Source organism: Glycine max, chromosome 15 (genome assembly GCF_000004515.6).
Source record: "Glycine max cultivar Williams 82 chromosome 15, Glycine_max_v4.0, whole genome shotgun sequence".
Classification (NCBI taxonomy): domain Eukaryota; kingdom Viridiplantae; phylum Streptophyta; class Magnoliopsida; order Fabales; family Fabaceae; genus Glycine; species Glycine max.
Window position 1 is genome coordinate 14,868,723 of NC_038251.2, and position 20,724 is coordinate 14,889,446.

The 20,724-nt window shown below is 32.2% G+C and overlaps 2 protein-coding genes across 3 annotated transcripts; one reads left to right on the plus strand and one right to left on the minus strand.

Moving 5' to 3' along the window:
- Positions 1 to 472: 472 nt before the first annotated feature.
- On the plus strand, positions 473 to 5,039 carry LOC100775711 (plant intracellular Ras-group-related LRR protein 6). Of its 2 annotated transcripts, XM_041010152.1 has the most exons (4): positions 475 to 805; positions 833 to 1,002; positions 2,033 to 2,202; positions 4,010 to 5,039. In XM_041010152.1, exons 1-4 carry the CDS (start codon positions 769 to 771, stop codon positions 4,695 to 4,697), a joined length of 1,065 nt encoding a protein of 354 aa, XP_040866086.1. In that variant the 5' UTR covers positions 475 to 768; the 3' UTR covers positions 4,698 to 5,039. The 2 variants fall into 2 exon arrangements, with proteins under 2 accessions (XP_003546445.1, XP_040866086.1); XM_003546397.5 differs by having other exon boundaries at positions 473 to 1,002.
- Positions 5,040 to 7,891: 2,852 nt separating this feature from the next.
- Positions 7,892 to 8,680, minus strand: LOC100776251 (putative oligosaccharyltransferase complex subunit CG9662). The gene has a single exon (XM_003546398.5). It carries the CDS (start codon positions 8,593 to 8,595, stop codon positions 8,065 to 8,067), a length of 531 nt encoding a protein of 176 aa, XP_003546446.1. The 5' UTR covers positions 8,596 to 8,680; the 3' UTR covers positions 7,892 to 8,064.
- Positions 8,681 to 20,724: the final 12,044 nt, after the last annotated feature.

Consider the following 20,724-nt stretch of genomic DNA (forward strand, 5'->3'; position numbering starts at 1 on the left):
ATTCATCAACACCACAACATTAGGTGAGGTCTATTAAAAAAAGAAAAAAGAATTATAACTATGTTTAATAAATGACATAATATGACAATCAATATGTTATTGAAAGAGAAATCATCTCTATAATGAACAATTAAACTTATCAAATTTTTTTATAAAGATTAATTATCAATAAAATTAGTGAATAATTTATATTAAGGTTATGATAAAAAAATAATTATATGGTATCATAGAAAAAATGATAAAAAGAAGAAGCTATTACGAATTGAGTGTTTGATATATAAACATATCTGTTTCTGTATGATCATTCTTTATTCTAATTAATTTTTTATAAGAAGCTTAATATCTTAATTGAAAATATAAATCAGGAGGTGGTGGTAATGAAGTGGGCAACGTGGCTATGCTCATTATTGCTCGCAACTTTTGACCCACTACGGCTCTTGTACTTCCATCCAACGTCACTTCCTCATCCGTACGTCATTTCGTTCTTCTCTTTTCACCCATAAATTTGTGCGTACACACTTCATGGACCAAGAAAAATCTTCTATTCCTTCTTCACCCTTTTGTGTATACACTGTATAATCCCCCACAACCCTCATCTTCTTTCAGGATCCAGCCCTCTCTCTCTTTTCAACTGTTGGAATTTGTTTTCAACTGGCCCAGGGGAAAAAAAAGTCAAAAAACAAGAAAAAAAGGGGAATATCGTTTTTGACTTTTGTATATATCAAGACAAAATCGAGTTTTTATTATAAAGTGGGGTATTTTACAATTATGAATATGTACCAATTGCAACAGTTTCATATTCAACCCATGATGCAACAGTTTCATATTCAACCCATGATGAAGATGGATAACACGATGAGGAAGAGGGAGAGAAGCAAAGCCATGGAGAAAGAGAGGCTTCAAGTGATGGACTTGAGTGGCATGTCCTTGGAGTTTCTTCCCAAACCTTCGCTTGATTTAGCCACCATTTGCAAGTTGGACCTATCTAATAACAATCTCCAGGTACGTCAAAGATAATTTCACTCATATTTTGATTTGTTCAAAATGATTATGAATATTTTGAGAACCCTTATAGATATGGAGTTTAGTATTCATCTTATAAACTCATAATAGCTCTATATCTCTCTATTTATAAAAGGGTCAAAATTAATTAACTTTTGGTTACCACCTTCGCTATTATCTTTCTTTTTGCCCGACATACAGTGATTACCAAATATTCAATTTTGTGACAAAGGTTCCATTTTCTTTAGTCATGTATATATGAATATATGAAAAAGGATTTCATTGAGAAAAATAGCCTATACTTACCCCCTCAGAGGGAATTCGTTTCTGGTTGTAAGAGATAATCTTAATTCACACACACAAAAAGTATATAATATATTTTATAGCATATATGAACTAGGATATAATCGAGAATAAGGAAGAGAACTAGAAATGAATAAGTGATCGAGCACCATAAACATGGAATAAGTGCATCCACTTATAATTCATTTATCCCATATCTCTTTTCATTATCATTAGACGGTGCAGTCATAGGAAAGTTTGGAAGGATATTAATGAGTATTTGATTATACTATAAGAAAAGAAGAATCAATCTTCTAAAAAAAGAAGAAGAAATTAATCTTTTTTTCACTCTATGGGTAGATATACGAATTAAACGATATCCTTTTATTAATTTGTTAAAATCCAATTTTTCTTAGAAGCTATTTATATTTAAATGTTGAAAACCATGATGAGTATATGGTATATATTATAATTGAAAATAATAAGAGGGGTTATTTTATCATTCTCCTCCAAATCGATTATATATATATTAAGATTTATGGAGTATTCATCAATTTTATTATTTTTTTTAAAGAATTTGATTAATTATCAATAATAAAATATCTTTTTTTAATCATATTTTTCTCATAACATTCTAATTGAGACTTTATTTTAGGAGATGGAACTAGCAAAATTTGGATTATATAAATGTTTTATTAGATATTATATGAATTTAATGTGTAAAAAAAAAAACTTTATACTCTGACAGGAAATTCCGGAATCCTTAACGGCTAGACTTCTAAACGTGGAAGTGTTGGACGTGCGTTCCAACCAGCTAAACTCCCTTCCCAATTCCATTGGCTGCCTCTCTAAGCTCAAGGTTTTGAATGTCTCAGGCAACTTCATCGAATCCCTCCCCAAAACCATTGAGAATTGCAGGTTCCTTCATTTTCATCACTTCTCTTAATTTCTATTTTTTATGATGATAATTAAATCATGAAATTCTGGCAAATTGCATATATATATAATTGAATTAACTTTTCTATTTTGCTAAAATTGAACCTTTTAATTAAAATCACTTGATAATTATTCGCACGTGTGGTTTCTTTTTTTCTAATCTATCTTCTGCCGGCATATATCAGAATACAGCAAATATGTTAATTTTAGCTGTATGTGTGTTACTCTCTTTTAATGTATGACTTTGAAGAAAAATAAATTAGAATATCTTGTACCTATTTAATTAAAAAAGTTTGGTATCGAACAAAGTATATAGCTGGTCAATTCCTGTACGTATATCTGCTCCATTCAAATCTACTATCACAGCTTTTTGTGTCATATTCTATATTCCTAGCTCTAAGTAAACTATAGCAAAAGTTAATATTTAAATAGCAATCCCTACTTGTCTGTTTTTTTCCTAAGTTATTATTAAAATACCGCGATAAAAAAGACAAAAGAAAAAACAGACGGAAATTTAGATTTCTTTTCTTTTCCAATAATATTTCTTTCGTGTGTGTTTCTATGGGTAACCTTATGTAAACGAAATTCTAGTCTCACATATTTCTTACAAGTTTTTTTAATAATTAGGAGATATAAGAAGGAAAGACTCGAGAGGGAAATATGTGATAAAATTAATTAGTGATGTAAAAAAAAGATTGAAAAAACTATACAATTCATACTACAAAATGTACTGTTTTTACGCAAAACTCACGAAAATCAAACACTGACCATTCTACAACTATTTTTTATAATAAGAAAAATCATCATTTTCTACCTGAATTATCAACGGTTCTTCCTCTCGTTCTACGTTATCTGTGACAAAAATGTTTGTGGACAAAACTTTTCCGTTCTTCATTTTTTATTTTCGCACTACGGCATCAAATCCCGCGTACGGTGTACGAAAGTCGCCAAATCCTACATCATGTTTACATTCGAAAGCTTGATAAACCATGGTCTAATGTAGATTATTAAACACATGTAATTTATTGTATGATAGCGAATTATGTAAAGGATGATAGCAACTCATACACTTTTCTTTTGAAGAAAAAACAAGAAAAATAAGTTAAATAATATGGGGAAAATAAGCATCCACAAATTGAGGGCTACAGTCTGTAAAAAGAATTAATCCCTCATTTTTTTGAAATATTTGCCGTTATTATAGTTATATTTTGAATTGTATATCAAAATCAAAGGTAGGTGCACTCGACTAAAACAAGTTTGAAATATGGCTAGCTCAGGATACTTAATTTAGTTTAAATTAATTGTATGCTAAGAAATTAAATGTTACAAACGAAGAGTGCATGTGACTGAAGGAAAAGGCACCGATTGATGATGACCCTCAACCTTTTGCATTGTCAAAAGTCACCGATCACACAATAATAATAAATCTACATAGTACAGGTCTAATGACGGCGACGATATGTAACCACTTAAATAATCTCCATTTAATTATTCTAATTCTTCAATCACCTAAATTATTCCATTCTAATTTCAACATGCCATGCATTAATTGAGCATTTCTAGCTCTTACATCACAAAATCAACATTGTTATTCCTTGCAAATCAAAATGACATGACATGATCAGAAGCGTGCAAGAAACAAATAAGATTAATTGATTGTAATTAATATAGGGGTGATTAATTGTGTTTGTGATTGTGTGTATCAGAATTTATTCATGTTGATTATTACGTGGTTCATTATCTTAACATGCATGCATGTTGCATGCTATGATGAATTTTGACCTAGCAGAGCCTTAGAAGAGCTGAATGCAAACTTCAACAAGCTGAGCAAGCTGCCAGACACAATAGGGTTTGAGCTCATAAACCTAAAGAAGCTCTCAGTGAACTCCAACAAGCTTGTGTTTCTTCCAAGCTCCACTTCACACTTAACAGCTTTGAAGGTTCTTGATGCACGATTGAATTGCCTAAGGGCACTTCCTGAGGACCTTGAGAACCTCATCAACCTAGAGACCCTTAATGTGAGCCAGAACTTCCAGTATTTGGAGACCATCCCTTACTCCATAGGGCTTCTCTGGTCACTTGTTGAACTTGATGTTAGCTACAATAACATCAAGACCTTGCCTGAGTCAATTGGGTGCCTCAAGAATCTCCAGAAGCTGAGTGTTGAAGGGAACCCTCTTACCTGTCCCCCTATGGAGGTGGTGGAACAAGGACTTCATGTGGTGATGGAGTACATGCATCATAAGATTAACTCAAGTGATCAAAACAAAACTAAGAAAAGGTGGTGGATGGGGAAGATTGTGAAATGTGGAACCTTCAATAAACAATTTAGAAATGGGAAACGACCTGAACATGTGGGTTACAACATGCTTAAGCACCAGAATATCAATGGTCTTGCTTCCCCAGGCTTCATGGGGATGCTCTCCCCTCTTCGCCTGTTCTCTCCCCATCGTTCCCCCCGCCATTTCTTCAGTTGAGAAGTGGTAGAATATTTTTGTAAATCATTGTGTCTGGAAGATAAATTATTGCATAATCTAAGACCATTATATATCTATGGTCCTACTGAAATTTTATGTGATATGTAATTGAGTTTTTTAATATAAAAAAAGAGTTTAAAAACTCAATTACGTATCATTTGAAAATTATTCCAGATTGTCTATGATAATCTTGAATTATGTAATAATTTTTCTTTTGTTGAATAGTTTGGTTTAATGTGTTGAATTCCAACAATCAAAGGTGCGACAATTATGAATATATGAAATTTCGGGTTAGGTTGTATGCAAAATAATAGCTATAATGTATAATTGAGTTGAAAATGATGGTGAATTTGTCCATTTGTGAAACTTTGAAAGTCTGTCGATGTCAAGTTTCTTCGGAAGATAAATTAATTGCTGTTAACAAGATAAAATGAACTCTAGTCTAGTATCTTTCCGGTTCTTTAATCTTCGTAATTTGTTATTGAAGATTGATTGCTTTAAGGTGATTGCTTGTGCATCCACGCATATCATCGTCCAAATTGGAACGAGAAACTCAAACGCAACATAAATCAAGTAGATGCTGGCATATTTTTACCCGACGGAGGTGACAATTCACATTTCGTACCCATCTGGACAAATATATTGTAAGCCTCGTAAAAATGTAAGGCAGGGAATACGAAGTAGTTTATTGCACAGAATGGTTGTGCTGCAATAGGATTCAGAATATAATCTTTATGGAGAAAGTTAGTATCACTTCCATTGTAAAAAAGAAGTAATATTGTCTAAAATGGTTTGACCATAGCCCACATGTAGAGAAAAGTACCAATGAGGAGGATTGAGCAAAAGATAGATTACTAATGAGAGACCTAGAAAAACTACGATCAAATCATTAAAAAAAAGGTTTAGAAGTAAATGGTTTGAGAGATCAGGGAAATGGTTTGAGAGATCAATACCCAAATAGCAGAAAGATAACTTTTTTTTGGCGAATATAGCAAAAGATGACTGCCTTAGCAACATATGCTAGTAATAAGCTACTAAAAGCATGCACGCCAGCAGAACAACAAACCAAATCATCATTTCAGATATCCACAAATAAACAGTGCATGCAGATCAACGTTGAGCCACAGCAAGAATTATCAACGAACAAATCTCAGAGATATCTTGAGATGGCGCAAACCAATCTTTAGCAGCCAAATAAATAATGCAACCATGTTCCCTTAATTTTGATCCTCCAGTAACATATATCACGCATTAAAGAGCAAAGTATACAACAGAAGACAGAGTCCACTTGGTATGGAAATATAAAAAAATCAATATCTATAAAGTGCAAGCAAGCCAAACTTAGGTATGGTTAGACAGATTGCGAACGCACACAGACAGATATATCTGAGGGTGAACAATAATTGAATTACTGATTTCAAGTGAAACCTGAAGTTGATGAAGTTCACACAGTTTATTGGCTGTTTATATAACATTTATTTGATCTATTGAAAAAAAATATATAGAAATTGCCGTAGTTTACTTATGATTTGATTACAAATCTTAGTTCCAAAGATTTTATCTTCATAGCTCATAATGCATATGTAACCAAAATCTACCTCCCAAGGCTGATAAACTTCATATACATATCAAAACTCTCACAATAATCATTTTTTTATATATTAAGTCATTACCACAAGAACTCAGTAGTCAGTACCCCTGTTTGCCCCTCCCTATGCTGGACCATGTCGAATGTAAGGTAGAGAAAGAAATTTAGTTATGTAACCAAGGGAATCTGCCATGTCACTAAATGCCACATAGGCTGGAGAAAGAAAGAAGGGGGCAAAGACCAAAGCTAATCAAGACCAAAAATTCTTTTGTCTGAATATTTTGTTTTAAACTTTTGGGGTTAAAATGGAGATCTAAGGCTTGGCTTGGTATGGGAAGTAGGATAGAACGCTAAAATGGAGGCAAATCAGCCTTAGAGCTGTCAATTTGGCCCAGCCCACATGGGCCAGGGCCAAAAAAGCCCACTTGAGTGGGATTTGAACCTGAGATCAAGTAGTCTCCAAAGGGACTTGGTGCCACTTGGGTTAAGGCTTTTGGTCCTGAGGAAAGAACTACAATAACTGATTAGCCTAGATCATGTGAAACTAAAAAAGAAAGTAATCTTCCACTCTTAGAATTCTATTGCATGTTTTTTGAAATGTCAACTGGGTACGAGACATAGATCTCCCATTTCCAGAGGAGACTTTCACCTTCTATTAGCGTGGGTCTCAGGAGAGAATTTTCCTCTATATCAAGAAATATTAAATTTAAAGCCCACTTTGTTTTAACAGTGCAAAAGATGATAATTATCAACAGTACGGTGAGCAATTATCAAGTTAATTTTCTGCTTCTGCAAACATCTCTAAGATATATATAAGGAAAGAAAGATTATCAGAGTCCACAGACAACAAAGAGATAAATTGCTCTTTAAAGTACTTAGATTCTAGCATAGTGTATTAGTGTTACAGATAATGAGAGAAAGGAGTTGAGCAAAACTTTTCCTTGGTAAAAGGAGGCCTATGTGGGTGTGATGGGGAAGTAGTAGACTAAACAACAACAAAGCCTCATCTCACTAGGTGAGGTCGGCTACACGGATCAAACGACGCCATTCAGCACTGTTAAAAGTAGTAGCAGACTAAACAACAGGCAAAATGGCCATGCCAGAATTTGATACCAGGACCAAGCAATCCCCAGAGGGACTTAGTGCTAAGAGAAGGCAAGGTTATGGTCAACAACACAAACCACTATTGTTCTAACTTCTAAGAAGTAATTGCAGCTTGAAAATTGCAGGACAGCCAAAGAGGGCACAAATACATAGGGATACACCATATCAACAAGAGGAAGAGCAAGAGCATAAAATCACATAAACACAACACAATCAGCCAATCCATAATCAAATCTCCACTCCCATTTTTCATGCTTGATGCCATGTTTTTTATCTCCTAGAATTTCATAATGTAATCCCTAATCTAACAGTCTCACATAGTAATAATGAAGAAAAAACATCCAAACACTATGTTGTGTGTGTGGTCTATAAGAATAAGATTATGAGACAATACACCAAAACATTGCCCCTTCACAAACATGCTTCAATCCACAATCAACACAAACTTCAATTCAAATGTGCACAAATCACAGCACATCAAACAAACAAAAACACTCAGTCATAACCACAAACAATTCTACTCCAAAAAAGTACATTCCATGTAAATAACACCAAATCAGATCCAATTACTATTATATCCATTTCAATTCAACAACACTAGAATACGCGAAAACGAAAACCTCAGGTACAGTCAAACTACAAATTACGCAAAATTCAGGAAGCGAGTCAACTCATTCATCTAAGATACGCGGGGATCTTGATGCGGATGAAGAGCATGCTCATGACGTAGGCGAGAACCACGGAGGAAACTCCGGCGGAGGCGTAGGACACCTTGACGGATTTCGCGCGGTTGCGATCGAGGGCGAGGTCGAGGAGAATGATGCCGACGCCGCCGAGGACGAACATGAAGCCGGAGGAGAGGCCCTCGATAATGTACTGGCCGTTGACACGGCCGGACATGAAGACGACGGGGCGAACGGCGCCGGTGTAGGGGTCCTGCGTGGAGCCAATGCCGGGGGGCTCGACGATGATGTCGTAGACGATGCCTGAGACGACCATGAAGTAGGTAAGAAGAAGGAGGGCGAAGACGGCGTTCGGGGAGGGGAGGGATAGGGAGGGAAGCTTCAGGCGGAGGCGAGGGGGACGGAGGAAGCTGAAGGGGAGGACGCGGAGGAGGTGGAAGATTGGATCGATGGATGCGCCGGAGGAGGAATCGAAGCCGCCGGAGGAGGGTGTGGGCACCGGGGGATCCGATTTGGATCGCATTTTCGGGTCGGGTTTTGGAGGTATAGAGAGAGAAGAGCGGAGACTGTGTTGTGTGAATCACTTTGGTTTAGTTGTATGAGTTTGGTTGGTTGATTTGGAAATTGGAGTTGAATAAAACGGGAGTTCAAAGGCTTACGTGGATTTTCTTTTTGATTGGTTCTTTTATTTTAAATAATTTGTTAAGGACATGTATTGATGAATTAAATCAAATTAGTGGGAGAAGTCGGATTCTTTTCATTGTGTATGATTTTTTTTAGTATGTTATATACATTAATGTCTTTAATTTAATGAATCAAGATTTAAGATATATTTATAGTCTTTCAAAAAAACAAATCAAATTATTTTTATTGAGTATAAATCGTTTGATTGAACATTATATGGGAGTTTTCGTATGAAAAAAAAATAATTTTTACTTTTTTATGATTTTTTTTGGACGAATTGGGATATTTTTTTATCAAAAATTAAGGATTAATTTTCTATTTAAGAAATTTATCTCTCTCAACATATGTTTTTTTATACACACGGTGCAAAAGATAAACTCATGAAAAATAAAATTATTTATTAATCACGTCTTATTATATTTATACGAACTACAAGCATATCAAAAGTATATGTTTTTCTTTCTACTCAAAATAAACATGAAATGATTTTGATTTATGGTTTGTAATTTAGATTAAGTTCTGATTTAATACTTGAAATAATTTTTTCATACTTAGGTATTTTACTGTTTATTGAAGAAGTGTTGTCTCTTAAAGAAAAATTATCTATGGGAAAAATTCATGTATTAGTTAAAGACTTTAGTCTTACTTTAGGCCTCGGAGTACTTATAATTTAAAAAAAATACTATGGTTTCTCATTTTTAGTTTATAAATTTTTTAAAATCAAAATCAATTTTAGTTTTGAGTTTTTAGGTTTGATTTATTCTTTCTTTTTAATTTTTAAAAATATGTTACAAATGAAGATAAATAAAACGAGTAAATAATTTTATTTTATCTCGTTCTACTATGAAATGATGAAGGTGATAGAGGTAGCAGGACAAGAGTGACGATAGTGGTTGTGTTAGTGGTAGTGACCACGATGGTGGGATAGAATAGTGACGATGGTGATGGTGGCAGTAGTAGTGAAATGATGATGGTGACAATAATAATGATGAAATGGTGATGATTGTGTTTTAAAATCTAAACCAACCGCAGCCCATAGGTTTGGCTAGGTCGAGTTTCCTATCAGATTGACCATGTATTGAACCCGATGCAACCCGGTATGACCCAACCGAGTTTGTAGTTAAACAAGTGATTTACAGACCTGGGTCAGGTCATGCCCGAGGGAGGAAACACACTAGGTTATGCGGGGCAATTAAGGTTGAGTATAAAGTTTCAATTGTTTTTAATAAAGATCAAGTCATGCAGAAATTAGTAACCCACAGATTTGACTATTGTCTTCTCAGTAACCCAATGCCTTGATTGGGTCAATCATTGATTCTATTTTTAAAATTATGAGTGGTGGTGGGGTGGAATAGTGGTAACAATGGCGACAATGATGATGGAAGCAACGGAATGGCAATGGCGATAATAGCAGTGGAATGGTGGCGGTGACAGCGATATTGGTAGTGGTACTAGCGATAGTAGTGGTGGAATGGTGGTGGTGGTAGCAAAAACGGTGGTGGGATGAAATAATGATAGCGATGGCGACAACAATGGAGGCGACAAATTGATAGCAGCGACAATGTGGTGGTGGAGGTGGCAAAGGTAAGGTGCGATGACAACGAAAATGGTGATCAAATGATGGAGGCGATAATACTGGTGACAATGTGGTGGTGGTGGCAAGACAATGGCGATGGTGGAATGGCGGCGGTAGAGGCGACAACGACATTGTGGTGGTGGTAGTGGCGATGGTGATGGTGATTAGAATGTGTTTTACTAAAACAAAATTAAATCCAAAAAAATTTATTGGTTTTGATAGTGAATGTAAAATTGCTTTGGAATTGAGTTAAAAACAAATTTAGCTCCATTTTTGTTGAACCCAATTTATTTTGAAAATTGCATTTGAAAACCAAAAATTAAAAACTTGCAATCACCTTGAATGGGGGCTGAGCTTTTAGAAGTTGCCATGTTTATTGTGATACTTTTCTCCTTCATTCTCCACCTTCTCCACCTCCTACTTAATCTTCTCTGCCTCTTGTTTATTCTTCACTAAAGGTGACAAAATGGGTGGGATCACTCAACTAAACCTTAACCTGTTTAGTAAAATATATGACATGAACTTTTTATTTTGAGCACAAATTAAATTTAGGCTTTTTTAGCTCAATCCAATCATGTTTTTTTATCTAGGCTTGACCCATAAAAGCTTCAATAAGCTTGAGCTTCATTTTAGAAGCCTAAATTGAATCTTGACTTTATTGTCATATTTGCTATGGCCTTTGGCTTGCATTAAGCCCATGATTAGTCAAACCAAACTCACTCGATAAAATATTGGACTTGGAATTTAAATCTAAATCATGAATTAAATATGGATATTTTTCTCCTAATTCAATCAAGCCTTGATATAAGCTTAACTAAAATATGAAGTCATACAAATCCCGCTTTCACCAAGCTTATGTCACATTTTAGAAGGCCAAATTAAATTTTGACTCACCCTATTATGGTAAATGGTGCAAAATATTTATCAAATTTGTCGATGACTAATATTTATTGACGAACTTAATTGACAATTTTTAGTGGATCTCTCATTTCTATTTTTCTACGCAAAAGACCTGAATCTGAGATTCTACTTAAATGATCTAAGTTCAGTTTCACTTAAATCAATTTTTTGATAAATTAAAATCATATAATGAAGTATCAAATGGAGCAGTTTTTAATTTTCATTAAAAAAATGTAAACTTATTATATTTAGTAAGAACTTCAAATTTAATGGTTGGATTTTAAAAAAAGTAAGAAATGAAGTAGTTTGCCAAGAATTAGAAAAAAAAATATAAAATTAGAGTAATTTGATCCATTCTCAATAAGCAAAAAAATTTTGGTTTCCTATTGACATTAGATTTTAGATAAATATGCTTGGAAATGGTTTTTATTCATATTTTGGCCAACAATCACCCACACATGACATTGCTAAAATATTGGTTTCATAATGGGTTGAAAATAAGTTGAACGAGTTAAGAGCCTGATTTGTTTATTTGTCAAATGTTTTTTTAAGGACCTAGATCTAACCTGCATAAAAGCCCAACGTGACCTACAAGATTACTATAAGAACATAATTTGTGATGATTTAACAATAAGGTAGAAGTAAAAATATGTGTGCAAGACTTTATACGAATCAACTCTAACTTATTTATATGATATAAGTATATTCTAAGGTTTATTATAACAATCATGAACCTAATTTAAAAATATATTTTGTAATAAGACATTTAAATAAGACATAAATTTATTTTTCAATAAATTTAACTATAAATTTTAACTTGACTTTTTATGAACATGATTAACATTAAAAAAGATAACAAAATGTAAGATTTTAATAAATTATAACAAATTTAATATAATAATAATACTAACAGTGAATAAATATTTAATTTTTTAAACATGTTAGCTTATTAGGCTTAAAAGATTTTTTAAATTGCCTAGGGTTTGATTTGTGTAATTACATAAATTTTAGTAGGAGTCTTTGACTGAATTATTTGAAATAAAGATCTGATCTGATTTGGATCTAATGTAGATTAGATCATAATTTTTTTTTTGAGAACGTAACCTATTTTCACCTTATTTTCATATTGAAAATAGACTTTAGATAAATTATATAAGCTTGAAATTGATTTTATTCATATGTGGGCTAACTTTGTCTTCTACCGACAAAAATAAATTTTGGCCCAGTACTATAAATGGGAACGACTTTGTGGGAATTTCTAGGGACACTCAACATTTTTGAACTTGTGTCTCTTGCATTATTAATAAAACGCTTAAATCAATTAAGCTAATAGACACATTATGTTATAAATAAATAGTGTCGCTATATATAACACTAAAATTTATAATTTATATTAATGTACATGTAAATTTATATAATAAATTTTGTGATGCTTATTTTTTATCTAATAATTAATTTGTTTACATATATAAATTATAAATAAAAATCATAGGTTTAATAAGTATTTACATATGTAAAAAAATATCACATTTATTTAATTATCAATTGTTATAAAAAATATCTAAATACATCATTCAATTAAATATCATATTTATTTAATTTTTAATCATTATAATAAATATCTAAATATATCATTCAATTAAATATCAAATTTGTTTAATTATCAAATTTTGTAAATAAATTAAATGAATAAAAAATATCTAAAAAAATAATTTTTAAAATTTTTTACTATCACAATAGTATATAAACTGGGACGTTAAGACCCTACTTTTGTGGGGTTCCAGAAATTTTGTAAACAATTTTTAAAAACTATTAATTAAGAGTTGATACTAAATTAATAATATTTTTGTAAAAATATATTATTTTATTTTCAAACAATATATATTTTAGAATTTTAGGTGTCTTGTAATTTACTCCATTAGTAGTTGATTATTAAATTTAATGGGTATTGCTTTTTTCTTAAAAAAAATACACTAAATTTTAGTAGTTGATTTTGCATTGTAAAGTACAAAATTACTAAATTTTAAACAGATTTAAAAAATATATTTTATATATTGAAAAATTCATTATATAATTTTTGTGTCTATTATATATAGCAACATTATTTGTTTATAATATAATGTGTGTAATAGTTCAGATGGTTTGAACGTTCTATTATTAATAATGTAAGAGACACAAGTTTGATCCTTACTTGAATCATTCATTTTAAATTAAATCATAAATTATATTTTTAAAATACGAATTGTTAGGTACCTAACAAAATTGGTGAGTACCCCTAAAATTCCCGACTTTGTTTAGAGGCAATAAATGTGGTCCAATAAATACTAGGTTTATAGTAGTCTTTACTTTTGTTTTACTAAAGATTATACTAGTCCTATTAATATTAGAAGTTGTAAATTAAAAATTAATTAACGCCTATACTTTTAATTTTTATTTTATATAAAGAAAAATTAATCTTATTGCTTCTCAGCTTTTAGTTTCTATTTTACATTATTCATTCTTCTGATTATATTTAAGTTAATTATTTCAAGTTAAAAAATATGGTTTTTAAACATACATAACATTATAATACATGTCTTTTTTTTTTAGAGAAATAAATGTCTTTTTTAATTATATATACATTTGTTTTTAAAACATGCATAGTAAATTTATTAATTTTTCTGTGAGACTACAAGTGTTTTTTTTATAAGAGACGTTTTTTTGGATTTGGAGATTCAATTCCTATCTTTCATAAACAAAAGGACTACTATGATCTAGTATTTATTGGCTCTAAACAAAGTCCTAACTTTCAACACATTTAATGAACAAAAGCTAAATCTTTGTTGGTGGTGTATTTCTTTTTTATAGTGAACGAAAGTTAAATTCTGTGAAAGGAATTAATTTCTCATATGAAATAAAATTCAAATTCCTACTAAGAGAAATAAATATTATGCTTTGAACTAAGATTGCTTTCAAAAAATATCTATAGAAAAAAAAACTTATTTAGACTGAATACAATTATTATGGTAACAATTTTTTTTTTCTCACAGCATCTCTGATAGTACTGATATGTTTGTCTTAGGTTTAAAGTTTAATTCCGTTAGTAATTGTATTCCCTATTGTCAAATATGACCGCTAAGTGATAAAATGGAGCAAAATTTATTCATATTTTATCACTTATTATGGCATTTAAAAGTCATAAAAAATTATTTGACTAAAAGATTTAATGGATATTATTTTTTTGGGGGGGAGTTTTAGCCATAAAAATTATCTAATACCTATTAAAAGTTTTAGCCAAGCAATTTTGTGGGGGTCTTTAACCGCCAAAAAATTAGTTGCCACAACATGTAGTAAAATATGAATAAATTTCGCGCGCACGTTATCACTTATTGGTGATATTTGATGGCAAAGACTAAAATCACTAACCTAACAATACTTTAGGGACTATGACCGGTCAAAATTTAGTTTAAGGAATAAAGGCGAAAACTTGAAAGAATTCAGGGGCCAAAACACAAGTCATGACTTTATTGGACCACTTTCATAAGTGGTCTATTTTGTAATACTTTTATGTATTGTTAGATTAATATGTATATATGACTCTATCTTGCATCTTTCACATTAGATTTCTCTTCCAACTCCTTCTACACAATTGCATCCACACAAACTCACGAAGATTGAGGGGCACCATGACGAGTAGCAAATCTAATTGTCGACGATGCATGAGAGGTTCTCGTTGATGACAAGACTCACGAAGGTAGAGGGACATCACTTCCACATAGACTCGTGTAGGTGGAGGGACACCACACTCGCAACAAATTTGGTTGACACGGAGTCTCACAAAGGTACAAGGGCAAGAATGTGAAAAAAGAGATGGATAAGATCTGATTGCTTTCTAGCTTTTTTCTTCAACTTGGATTGGATTAGAATCATATCATCTTCTTTCACATAATCCATCATGAATTTCATTAAGGCCATTGTTTTTTCATTTGATTTTTATTTCTTTTTTATAAAAAAAATCAAAATCAAAATTTATTTTAATGTTTTATTTGAATATTAATTGACTTTGCTCTTATGATTATGATTGTCTTTGTGAAACTAAAAATGAAGTGAATTTGAAGGTGTTCAAGGTATGAAGCACGATTGAGAAACAATGTTTGTTTATGGTAGACCTGAAGTATTAAACTATTCAAGTGATGAGATGTAAAAAAATCGTTTAAAGCTTGGATTGGATGATTGCAACAAGGGAAGGCTTGAATCAACAAAAAATATGTTTTTTCTGAGTCTGATATTTTTATTTGCGTACTTGTAGTTACAATAAATGAATTGCTATATTTTATATATTTTTTTAGGGGAGGGGGCTCGGACAGAGGAGGTTGGAGGCTACAGGTTGTTTGAAGAAAGACTATGGTAGTGAGGGAGAAAAAATATAGTGTTGAAGGTGTACCATAATAATGTGGATTCTGATGAATCTAACCATTGAAATTAGTGGTGCATTTTGGACTGCCTATAAAGGTGGTCCATGTTAGCATACGTCCCAAAACCATAGGTAATCTTTATGGTGTGTTTGGTGAAGTAAGAGAAATGAAATATAAAAATTGAAAATAAATATTTAAATTAAAATAGTATATTAGAGGCAAGAGATTCAAATTAATTTTTGAAATTTTTTCTCACTTTCTACTCTATTTCACTTTTATCAATTAAAGAGAAAAAAAATGATTCGAAAAGGAAAAAAAACACCACATAAATCCATTCTTTTCGCAATTTGGTAATATTGGTGTGTTTGTCTCAAATTCATTGTTGAGTCCCAAGTGTTTATTTGTTTGATAGTAATACTTTCCTTCTAGATTTGAACAACAAAGAGAGAACAAAAGTTTTTAAATTTATAAAGACAAAAATGTCATTGTTTATATTTCATATATTTTTTTTAGGGTTAATTAAATTTATAGTTACTTGACTTTTCTAGACTTCAATTTTTGGCAAATTTCCCCATCTGGGGTAGTTTTACAAACTATTTCCCCAGATGGGGTTGTTTTGTTATTATTTCCGGCAGTTGACAGTTTTTAACGTGAAATGCATGGGGCATGCAGCCAAACCGCCATTGCCAATGGTGAGTTTGGTCTCTATGAAGGACTCGCCACTGCCAATGGCGATATGTCCATGCAAGGCACAAATTGCCATTCGTACTGGCGATATACACAATGCATAGGGAACCACCAGTCAAACTAGCGAGTTCCAATGGCTTGAGGGTGCAGGCCTAGCCCTGCGAGAGCAGGCATGGCAGTGCAGAAGGGAAAAGCAGACGTGCAGGGTGCAGGCCAAATCGCCACTACCATTGGTGGTTTGCCTTGCACTGGGATCGCCAGCATGGCTGGCGGGTTGCTTCTACATTTTGAAAATTTTCATCCTCTTCCATTATAAAAGCTGAAGGTCCGAGAGTGCAGAGCTGCTTCCTTCCTTTGCTTGCTCTTTGTTATTCTTCTTCCCCATTACACTGCGTTCTTCTTATTCTGTTGCTGTATTTTGTTTTTGGTAAGTATCTTTGAATGACAAATATTTGTTGTGTTATATATATATATATATATATATATATATATATATGAATATGAATGGTAAATATTTTGTTAATTTGTAAGGCTGTGCTTTGTACGTGATTTCACTTCTTATACGTGGTTTCTCTCGTCCTCTTGCTACGTGATTTCTGTGCTTGGTAAGTGGTTCTTAACTTGATAACTTTAGTTGATAGGTTAATATTATTTAAGTTAGGTTTTAAAAATTATATGTTATTAGTTGTGTTATATATATAGATATATGTTAGGTTAGTTATAGTTAAATTGATATATATTATTTTCTTTAAATTTTGTAAATTACCATGATATTAATTGTTTTATATATACATATGTTACGTTTGTTGATGTTAGATGAAATTTTTAAATTTTAAGTAGTACATTGAAATATTGATATTATTTATGTTAGATGTATATGTTACAAATTTGAGTTGGTATATTATGATTTGTATGTTAGTTGTAGTGGATTTATTAATATGATTTTGTTAAGATTTTTTAAATTTGTATGTTATTATTTGTGATAAAATTATTTGTACGTTAATTTTAGTTGTTATGCTATTATTATTTGGTTTAGATTTATTAGTTTTGTATGATATTATTTGTATTTTATATATGGTGTTTTAGGTTTATTTAGAATGTGAATATTAATTAATTGACTTATTTTTAGTTTTTATTGAAATATATGATATTTTATTAATTTATATATATATATATATATATATATATATATATATATATATACACACACACACACACACACACGTTGTTTAAAATTGTTATTCCATGAAATTTTTTTGATTTAATACCATTTTGTTGTGTATAATATTTGTTATTTAATTGAAATTTTAATAATTGGAAAAAAAATATGGTAGTATTTTAAGTTTATTTGTGTGCAATTTATGTACGTGTTTAAATTTTTAATTTTGTTATATATTTTAATTTGGTCATTTATTTAAATTTTTGTAGTTATTTAATTTTTAATTTTGTTATTTGTAGACTATTTTAGGTAGTATTTTAAGTTTATTTGTGTAAAATTTATGTGCGTGTTTAAATTTTTAATTGTGTTATGTATTTTAATTTGGTCATTTATTTAAATTTTTGTAGTTATTTAATTTTTAATTTTGTTATTTGTAGACTATTTAAGGTAGTATTTTAAGTCTATTTGTGTACAATTTATGTACGTGTTTAAATTTTTAATTTTTTGATGTATTTTAATTTGGTCATTTATTTAAATTTTTGTAGTTATTTAATTTTTAATTTTGGTATTTGTAGACTATTTTAGGTAGTATTTTAAGTTTATTTGTGTTAAATTTATGTACGTGTTTAAATTTTAACAAATCTATGTATTTTAATTTGATCATTTATTTAAATTTTTGTAGTTATTTAATTTGTAATTATGTTATTTGTAGAGTATTTTAGAACATTTATTTAAATTTGTGTAGCTATTAAATTTGTTAATTTTTTTAATGTAAAATTTTTGTTGTCAATTTTTTGTATTATATTTAACTTTACAGTATCAATGGCATCTTCGTCATCATCTTCATCTTCATCTAGTATACACATTAAGTCTGGTCCAATAGATGGAGACGTTTTATGGCTGTAACCTAAACATGTTTCCGAACATATTTGGAATGGGGAACCAGACAGAAAACTACATATCAGACGAGCTGTACCCATCTATCAAGGACAAGAAGAAATACCAGAGGAAATTATTCTTCTGCTTCGCCAATCAGGATTTTATTGGATAATGAAAATGGGGTACCTGAAAATTAATTCTTCATTAATTACAACCTTGATTGAAAGATGGAGGCCCGAGACACACACGTTTCACTTGAGATGCGGAGAGGCTACGATTACTCTTCAAGATGTGTCAATCTTGTTAGGTCTTCATACTGAGGGGACACCATTAATTGGTCAAACTAATCTATGATTGTGCTGAATTGTGTGAAGAATTATTGGGAGTCAGACCACAGGAAGGTGAACTTCAAGGCAGTGTGGTCAAATTAAGTTGGCTGGCTCACCATTTTTCTGAAATAAATATCCATGACGGTAACGTAGAACAATTATAAAGATTTACCCGTGTATGGATCCTTAGATTCATAGGTGGAGTTCTATTTGTTGACAAAAGCAGCAGTAAAGTTTCCCTAAGGTACCTCCAATTTTTACGGGACTTTGAACAGTGCAGCACGTATGCATGGAGACCTGCCGTGCTTGCTTATTTATACAGAGAGATGTGCAGCGCCACCGGTTACAAAATAAAATCAATCGGAAGTATGTGCATCTTAATCCAAATGTGGGCATGGGAACGCTGCACGACTTTGGCTCCAAAGAGAACTCCTCCTATAATGGAAAACAAACCACTCGGACACAGGTTAGTTGTTTAAAAAAAAATTCATTTGAAAATAATCAATAATGTAACGCGTCGGCACTAATTATTTCATATATTTTTTTTGTAGATGGCTGCGACGTGGAAACCAACATATTGGCAATGATGATCTAATAGTTTTCCGTCGCAAATTAGATATCATGAAACGACTTGAGGTAACAAGGTCATTATGTATTTGTTAAATAATAAATTAAATGTCATGGTTTAAGAAAAATTAACAATTGTGTTATTGTATGCAGTTTCTGAGGGAGCCTTACCCAGCAACTGTTATGTCGATGTTGCCTCCCATTTGTTTGGTTGGTAGTGTGGCGTGGTGCGCAGTGGTGCCACTCATTTGTTTCCATGTTGTAGAGTGGCACCAACCGAATAGGGTGTTGTGACAATTTGGAATGCAACAACCTATTCCGGAGTCTCCTTCGCAACCACAGAATATCCATGGGCTAACGTTGAAAGGCAAACAAGATGAAAATTGGTTCTAGCTGTTGGCCCCATTTATCAGTCAGTGGAATAATCGAGCTGAGTTTAGGGTCGACGTTTATCCTCGACAAGAGGGCCTATTGAGTTTTAACTCGGATTACATGGTCTGGTATAGGCGAAAAACAAAAATGTTTGTCGACCCAAACAATGCAAACACGGCTACATTGGTATTTATTTCTTTTTAATTATTTAACTTCAATTTATTTTTTAAATCATCGACATTAATATGCTTACTCTAATAATTGCAGGGTGAAGTTGCCGAGACATTGCAGTATATGGTGTCACTACAAGGGCGAAACACATGGACAGTTGATGATCTTGTGCCATATGTTGAAAAGTTAGCGATTATATCCCAAGAGCAAGAGAGGATCACTGAGCATGTGGCACATGGTCCGGCATCAGAGCGTCGATTTCCCCCACAACAGTTTCACATGCATCAGTCAAGTGTTGAAACTCGAGGTTTTGACAAACGAAGGGAGATTGTTCAAGCGGAAGATTTTTCCCAGCAAATGGACCAGCGTGGCCATGGAATGTATTACACGCCACCAACATTTTCTCAGTATCCTTCGCAGATGTATCAGTATCCTTTCGAGGGTCATGACACTGATATGTCTGCAAACGAACATTCGTTTGGTGGTGTTGCGGAAACACATCCTAATTTTTCATGGCCGACCATGACCCCTTCGTAGCAACATGATGCCCCAATGGCAACACCTAATGCCCCATTAGGTCCGCAATGGGATGTACCCGGAGCAATACCTGATATTAGTGACTTATTAGGTGTTGATTTGCGTCACGAGTTTTCTATAGAGGCTGAGCAACATGGGTAGAGACAGTGCGCAAGAAGAAATCCGGATCGTCAAGCCCGAAGGTGGGATCGACCATGTGGCACATCCTCACGCCATCACAAACACCATAATGACTGATTTTGATGTCTCTATTTGAAATTTGTGTTGTATCTTTGTAATTTGAATTTCAGACTTAATTTATGGTATCTGATTCTACTGTTATGGAATTTGTTATGAATTACGTTTCATCACATTTGGTATGATCACATCGCGATACATATGACTATTTTTATGTCGC